The 8,824-nt window shown below is 38.7% G+C and overlaps 1 protein-coding gene across 1 annotated transcript in view; it reads left to right on the top strand.

Moving 5' to 3' along the window:
- The window catches only part of LOC103193027 (aldehyde oxidase 4-like), an 84,818-nt gene extending 83,709 nt beyond the window's left edge, over positions 1-1,109 (top strand). Inside the window, 2 exon segments of the mRNA XM_042783581.1 lie at positions 17-184; positions 1,056-1,109. Coding sequence (XP_042639515.1) covers positions 17-184; positions 1,056-1,109 — 222 coding nt within the window.
- The last annotated feature ends 7,715 nt before the right edge of the window (positions 1,110-8,824 follow it).

Genomic DNA, 8,824 nt, shown 5'->3' with positions numbered 1-8,824 from the left:
TCTGCCCTTCTCTCAGGGCTTGGGTGAGGCTGGAATGTTCCTGGGAAGCTCTGTGTTTTTTGCCATAAATGATGCAGTGACTGCTGCCCCCAGAGAGAGAGGATTCACCAAGACCTTCACCTTGAGCAGCCCAGCAACTCCTGAGTTAATTCGGATGACCTGTGTGGATCAGTTTACTGACATAGTATGTGAGGTCCCTGTCACAACCACCCCTTACATGGACTTTTAGGTTCTTGACATTGATTTGATAACCATGAAAAAAATTACAGAACTGATTCATCTTTTTCAATGAAAATTCTCATTTTGTGTCTACTTTCCACTTCCTATATTCTTTAAAACAACTGAAAAGTGAGTGACCATCATTAAGTGATGGTTCAATTGTTTTAGACCCAAAAGAAAAATACACTCATTTGAGGCAGTGTTGATCATTTTATTTAATGATCTAGTACCAAGTGGACATGCTAGATTATTTCCCTAAACATTTTATCAAAATGCAATTGGTGTGGTATTTTAAGTACTTCAATAACCAAATTAGATTGATCAGATATCTGACCTAGTCAATTATGCAGAAAGTGTTTATTAAGTAAACTAATAGTCTATTAGCTTATATTTAATAATAATTTAAATGAAATTATCAAATCACTGGGCATATCTTGGTATGGCTTATGAATCACACACTACTAAAGTTCCATTTTCAAGCTGCTACAAATTTATCTAGAGTTATCATCAGAGAGTAGTTCTCATTTATGTGTTGAACTGCTAACTGCAGCCCTAAATGAATCCTTGGTATAAAACTGAGATTGTACTTTATGCCTTTGAAATTATAGAGTTTCTGGGTAAAATACATCTTATCCCAGACATAAGGAGTTTATAAGGTTAAGGAAATTTATAACTCAATCATTGAAAGAAATATGAAAATGATATAATTTTGATAAGAATAAAATGGAACTTGACTTGTTCTTTTTAAAACACTGTAATTTGTCTTCTGAGTTACAATAATTTTTTTCATATAGCATTTTATTAACAACTATCTTTCCTCTTTTGATCTTTTTTAGATTCCCAGAGATGACCCTTCAACATTCACACCTTGGTCAATCCATGTGTCTTAATCTTATGTTTTTTTAAAAAATGAAAGAATACATCTTTCATCTTAAAAGTTTCACATCAGAGTAAAATACAAGTTGGCTCCCAAATGTCAAACATAATCTTAGCATTTTTTCATTATTCTCGGTGGCTTAGGTCAATGCATCATCATGTTTTAGGATGTAAATTTTCACCAAAAGGTGAAACGGTGCTTAGAATCAAAACTTCTTATTTTAGTTTGCATTATCCTGAAAATCTACATCATCATGATCTCAAAACATGGTTGGAATTTACCTCAAGTAGATACATTCTTTGGAGAGAACAATCATGGGAGAAAGAAGGGCTGCTTATGCACAGGGAGACAGCTCAGAGGGCAGTATGGAGGGATGGTCACTGGGAAGAGGTAACTATGGGGAGGAAGTGGGAGGGGAGCTGTTGCATTGTGGTAAACTGTGGTCAATGACATGAGACAAAGTATATGTGAACTGCTGTATGGAAAGTGAATTTGCTCTGTAAATCTTCACCCAAATCACAATTTAAAAAAATATATATGGTTGGAGTTTTCACTCATCTAGAACAACTTACAAAAGACTGGTTGTGCTTCTTTTTCAGAAATCTGTTCAATAAAATCATCCACTACCACTACAAAATGCTCAAGTTTGGATTCCCCAGTGCCAATAGAACACTAGTAACACTTGAGCTGGGGGGTGGGGCACAGGGATTAGCATATGCCAATTTCCATGGGTAAATACTTCCACCTTGGCCAATTCCAATTCACTAAGGTGAGATCTCTGAATGTGAAGTTGGGGGGAAATGTCCACAGTTGGCATTTGTAAGATGATGAGAGCCGGCTCCAGCATTGAGAGGCCACCACAATCCCCAAGTCCCTGTCACTCCCCTCATGACATTGGACTGCTAATCAAAAAGTTTTGAACCCAGAAGTCACTCTGTGGGGAAAAAGATGAGGCAGTCTGTTTCTGTAAAGATTTACAACTTTGAAAAACATTCAGGGCAGTTCTACTCTGCCCTGTAGGGCCCATCTGAGTCAAATTAAGTGGGTTTGGGTTTGGGAAGGAAACTATCCAAAGCCTCCCACTGGTCCTCAACTGCCATGAGCCATGTACATGGTGCAACATCTTCCTCACCTGGTAAGCCATGTTGAATAAAACAATGATCACAAATCAACTCTCTGAGTCCTTTCTTTTGGCTTAGTGTCCAAAAGGTGGAATCAATACCACCTTCCTTTTGCCATCAGAGAGCACAAAATCCTCAGGGCTCTTTTTCAGTGATTTTATATTGCATTTTCCTTAGGCAAAGCAGTCTTATACCACAAGATGTTCAGTCCCCTGTGAGGATTGATAACAAAAATAAACAAACCAAATCACCTCTCAGGCATCTGTGTGGTAGATATTAAAGCTCTGAATTTATTAATAGTCATTTTGTGGTAGAAGAATGAGTGTATAGTAATTGTTTATGTTTATGAGAGACCAGATTGGAAGAGAAAGAGAAACGAAAGGCCTCTTTCCAAAGACAAGGCTTACCAGTCAATGTCTTTTACTCTAGGAAATGTGATTACGTGTGTGTGTGTGTGTGTGTGCATGTTTTGCTTTGTTTTTCAAGTGTCTACTTGAATTCAACCAGTGATCTAGATTGTCTATAACACAAGCCACAAAAACTCATTGTGCCACATAGAACTACAAAAATTGGATCATTAGTATATTTTTCTAGCAGTAAAACAGGAAACCACATTTACCACAAATTACTTAACAGAGTAATTAACAGAGTAATTTATTTCTTAGGCTCTGTATCTTTGCAGTAAATCCTCCTGTTTTTGATTTTTTTAGTCCTTAGGCCTCTTATAACACAGAAATTGCATTTTTACTAAATAAATCTGGTTGTTTCAGCAGTATTTAGTTAATTTGAAGAATTTGAGGTGAAAGTATTTACCAAAATATATATATATATAGTTGTTGCTTTGTGCCGTCGAGTTAGACCCAACTCATAGCGACCCCTCTTTGAGTTTCTGAGGCCATATCACTACGGAAGTAGATTGCCCCATCTTCCTTCCAAGGAGTGGCTGGTGGGTTTGAACCGCCAGCCTTCTGGTGAGCAGTCAAGTGCTTTTAGCCACTATGCTACCAGAGCTCCTATATATATGTATGTATGTATATATATATATGTATGTATATATATAGCTACCTGCTACTCATATATATATATGAGTAGCAGGTTTCAAATATAGGATTAACATTCCAATGCCTTTTGGAATTAAATCAATAATTTATAGTTTCCAGTACATGACAGAGGAGCTCTGGTGAGGTAATGGTTAATGCATTTGGCTGCTAACCAAAAGGCTGGCAGTTCTAACCTACCAGCTGCTCTGTGGGAGGAAGATGAGGCAGTTTGTTTCCATAAAGATTTACAGCTTTGGAAACCCTAAGGGGCAATTCTACTCTGTCCTACAGGGTCCCTGTGAGAAGGAATCAACTCAATGACAGTGGGTATTATTACATGACAAACTTAATCCATTTAATAATCTAGAGAAACATCTCGTTTTAGATAAATGCCTTCCTAACTTTAAAATGCTATTACAGTGATACCAATCCAAAAACCAAGCTCACTGCCGTCGGGTCAGTTCCAACTCATAGCAACCCCCTTTGGGTTTCTGAGGCAGTAAATCTTCACAGAAGTAGATTGTACGGTCTTCCTTCCGCAGAGTGTCTGGTGGCTTTGAACTGCCAACATTCTGGTTAGCAGCCAAATGCCTTAGGCACCACGCTACCAGAATATTTTTAACCAATGCACTCAGTAAATGAGCAAGTACCCTTTTAAGAATAAAAGCACACGATCATGATTAACTCTGGGCAAAACTGCTAGTGCTTGTTACTGACAGAAACTTACATACTATGGCTAATTGTGGGTTTAATAGAAATTTGTTAAAAAAGAAATAATGAATGACAGTTATTACACTTGATATGCGTCTTTTAATGAAAATTACCCATGAGCCAAGGAGTCATATGACAAAAAAAATTATAAATGGAACTGTTGTTATTTTATCACTGTACAAAAACATAGAAAAATAGAATTCAGTGAATAGTAGAAAGAATGGATTTGACATTTGTTCAGTATCTTGAACCTGCAGACACTCTCATGCACTCACATTTTGGGAATGGGGAAGAATTCTGATCAAAAAGGGAAAACTGCAGAACAGATTTCAAATTCTCGTGGAATCCAGACTTTCTGGAGCCATGGGAGCTGGATAAACCCCTTAAACTATTGCCCTGAGATAATATTTAAACTTTAAATTAAAAATATCCCCTAAAGTCTTCTTTAAATGAAACAATAGTTTAGTTTAACTAGTAAAGAATCATACATATGTATCATATATTATATGTTGTTGTTGTTATGTGCCATGGAGTCGGACCCAACTCATAGCAACCCCTCCTTGGGTTTCCAAGGCAGTATCACTATGGAAGTAGATTGCCCCATCTTCCTTCCAAGGAGTGGCTAGTGGGTTTGAACCGCCAGCCTTCTGGTTAGCAGTCAAGTGCCTTAGGCACTATCCTACCAGAGCTCCTATATATTATATATATGGCATATATTTAATATCTGTGATATGTGGTATGTATGTAATATCTATGGTACATGGAATACATATGATTCATGTGTGATACATGGTATATATGAAGTATATCATGTATGTAATATGTATCATATATATGTAACATATATATGTGACCAAGAGGCTGTCATTCAAACAGAGCAAGGGTATATATACTGTGTGGTTTAAAAGCACGAAAGGTGTGTGTCATGGTTGAATCCTCTCACCATACTTATTCAGTCTGTATGCTGAGTAAATAATTCAAGAAGCTGGACTATATGAAGAAGAACATGGTATCAGGATTGGAGAAGACTCATTAACAACCAGCAATATGAAGATGACACATATTGCTTGCTAAGAGTGAAGAAGACTTGAAGCACTTACTAATGAGATCAAAGACTACAACCTTCAGTACAGATTACACCTCAATATAAAAAAAAAAAAATCTTGACAACTGGACCAATAAGCAACATTATGGTAAATGGAGAAAAGACTGACATTGTCAAGGATTTCATTTTACTTAGATCCACAATCCTCACTTATGAAAGCAGCAGTCAAGAAATCAAACAAATGTATTGCATTGGGCAAATCTGCTGCAAAAGACCTCTTTCGAGTAATCGAAGACCAAAGATGGCACTTTGAAAACTAAAGTGCACCTGACCCAAGCCATAGTATTTTCAATAGTCTACTATGCATGTAAGAGCTGGACAATGAATAAGAAAGACAAAAGAGTTGATGCTTTTGAATTGTGTTGTTGAAGAATATTGTATATACCATTGACTTCCAGAAGAACCAACAAGTCTTTCTCAGAGGAAGTACAGCTGAAATACTCCTTAGAAGTAAGAATGGTCGGACGTCATCTCTTGTGCTTTGGTCACGTTGTCAGAAGGAACCATTACCTCGAGAAGGACATCATGCTTGGTAAAGCAGAGGGTCAGCCAAAAAGGAAAGACCCTCAATGAGATGGATTGACACAGTGGATGCAACGATGGGCTCAAGTATAGCAACGATTGTGAGGCTGGCGCAGGACCGGGCAGTGTTTCCTTCTGTTGTACATAGGCTCGCTATGAGTCGGAACCAACTTGATGGCACCTAACAACAGTAACAGTAAAAAATGTGTGCCCTGAATGGTGTGCACTTTCAGGATCTATTCATATGGTATCAAATTGACAACAGCAACTTAAATATTAGATAAGAGACTTAGCGGGCAGTGAGTTTATGTTAATGAGGAGGGAACAACTCAGAAAAGGACATGGGTGCACAGTGTCACTGAATTGTACATGTAGGACCTATCGAATTGGTGTATGTTTTGCTGTGTATATAGTCAACAACAAAAAAATTAATAATTTTGTTTAAAAAAAAAGAAGGCTGGGAAGGATGGGCTGGATCTGTGTTTCTTTGAAAGAAAAGTCTATAAACATTCTGCCCTTGACACCTGTAATTATGTAAATTGGCTTTATTCATATTATTAGAATATAAGAGTCATGGTGGTGCAGTGGTTAAGTGCTCAGCTGCTAACCAAAAGGTCAGTGGTTCAAACCCACCATCCGCTGCTCTGGACAAAGATATGGCAGACCACTTCTGTAAAGATTTACAGCATTGGAAATCCTATAGGGTAGTTCTACTCAGCCCTATACGGTCCCTATGAGTCAAAATATCAATTTGGCAGCAGTGGGAGTTGATGGGTATTGTGGCATAGTGCCTAAGGCATTTGACTGCTAATCAGGAGACTAGAGGTTCAAACCCACCAGCCACTCCTCCAAGGAAGACTGGGCAATCTACTTCCATAATGATACCACCTCAGAAACCCAAGGTGGGGTCACTAATTAGTCAAATCCGACTTGAGGCAGTGAGTTTGGTTTTTTTGGTTTGAGAATAAGTAGCTTCACAGGTTGGGTTCTTTGGAAGCAAATGATAAGACAGAATTTGGGAAGGAGGATTTTTTCAGGGATCAATACCTGGAAAAGGAAGTTTGAAGAAGTCGAATTAGGGAAAGGAAGAAGTCCAACTGCCATGAAAGCCCACCAAAGCCTCAAAAACCCAGCAGGGGCGCCAGGAGAGAACAGCCCTCCTAAGCATCGCCGCCACAGGCTAAAACGGGTGGGCCCGCATACCCTCGCCTCACTAAAACCACCAACAGGGCTGCCTAAAGCACAGCCTCTAGGGAGGAGGCTCTGTGACCCTGAGGCAGACCCTGAAAGACCTGGCCACTGGAGGCCGTGTGCTGACCACACTCCCTAGAGCCGAAAGCAAGTGCTTCCTTGAACACAATCTGGCCAGCACACCTCTCCGCCCACCACACAGTTTCTATTAAATTCATCTTTCTGATTTGTAAGTTTCTTAACATGCAGATCTTACATAGGTATAAGTAGTATGTCTTTCCATTTGTATAGACTTTGTCTCATGTGTAGATTCTATCATTTACTTGGTTAAATTTATTCCTGAGCATATTTAGGAACCACTGTAAATGGAACATTGCTCCACTTCCATTTCTGAGTAATTATTTCTATAGTGGCAAAAGCTACTGGTTTTTCAATATTTATATTAACATCTAATCACTACATCAAGTTTTCTTCTCTTCCAATATTTGTATCAGTTTATGTCAATTATTTCACTTTTTATTATCTTCCTACATCTATTACAGGAGCTCTGGTGACACCGTGGTTAGAGTATTCAGCTGCTAACTTAAAGGTCATCAGTTTGAACCCACCCGCTGCTGTTCCGTGGGACAAAGATGAGGCAGTCCTGTTCTGTAAAGATGTACAGCCTTGGACGCCCTGTGGGGCGGTTCTCCTCTGTCCTGTAGGGTTGCTATGAGTTGGAATTGACTCGATGGCACTGGTGTTTTCAAGGACTAACTCAGCTTTAATAGTCTGATAGGATTCCTGATATTGAACCCCCTTTTGTCCCAGGAAGAATCCTTACTGGGTATACTCTGCCTTCACACATCACTAGATTCTCATCACTAATTGTTTATTTAGAATTTTTACATCTATATTTACAAACAGAACTGTTTGACAATATTTTATACTGTCTTGCTGGATTTTGGTATTAAAATTTTACTATGTTTAAAAGAAGAATTGGGGAGGATTTTAATTTTTATATGTCCTGGAGGAGCTTAAATAACACTGTAATTACCCTAATGATTATGTAAAAGTCATACCGAAGTCCATTTGTTCTTGATGGTCCGTTCAATGATACAGCTTTAATCTTTTTCCATTCTCTTCCATGGGAATTTGTCTTACTGTTTATGAAATCGGACAAAACACGAGTCCCTGCCCAGTGCACAGTCAGGCAGGCCAAATCAGTTTACACACCACATGATTAAGAGGAGAGAAAATCATTTATTGCAAAGAGGCGATGCAAGGACACAAAGGTCTTTACCCAAATCTGACTCCCTGAATCTAAATCGAATTGCAGTTTTTGTAAGTTTCAGGAGAGAGGGTTATGCATATTCATATCAATTTCAGGAATTTGGGTGTGAAGTACTTGATGTCTGGCTGAAATTTCCTTCACCTTGGTTTAAAGGGACAGTCATTTTTTAATGCAGTGCGCTTGCGCACGGGATGAGTCACACTGGCTTCCTGTCATCAGCTGACTGGGGCTTAGTCAGAGGGGAGAATGTCAGTTCACAGCAACTTTGTTCCTGTTTGTCTCAATGTGCATGTCCATGGGCCAGAGTTAATTTTCCAGTTGTCTTCTGAGACACATTAACATGCTTAACACCTGTTTCTAGGGGAATAGCAGGAGAATGTGAAAATTGGCTTTTTGTTCCATTCAGTTCTTAAGGAACTGAGTTAATTGTGTTTACTCATCTGTCTCCAACCAGGGTCCTATTTGTCTTAACCAGGGTGGGGAAGTAGTTGAGCTTTCATCCTATTCAGCTTTTAAGGAACTGAGTAATTACTTTTACTTATTTATTTTCAACCTGGGATGCAGGCTGAACTTTGAACTTTGATTGCACTCAGTTTCATTTACAATTCCCTAGTTTCTCTGTGACCCATCTGTATTTTCATCCTTTCTTTATTACTTTAAATGTGTTTCTTACTGTTGTTGTTGTTATGTGCCGTCAAGTCAAACCCGACTCATAGCGACCCCTCCTTGGGTTTCCGAGGCAGTATCACTACGGAAGTAGGATTG

This window comes from Orycteropus afer, unplaced genomic scaffold (genome assembly GCF_000298275.1).
Source record: "Orycteropus afer afer isolate SDZICR_OR568_19922 unplaced genomic scaffold, OryAfe1.0 scaffold00002, whole genome shotgun sequence".
NCBI lineage: Eukaryota > Metazoa > Chordata > Mammalia > Tubulidentata > Orycteropodidae > Orycteropus > Orycteropus afer.
This window is presented reverse-complemented; position numbering and strand designations above follow the sequence as displayed.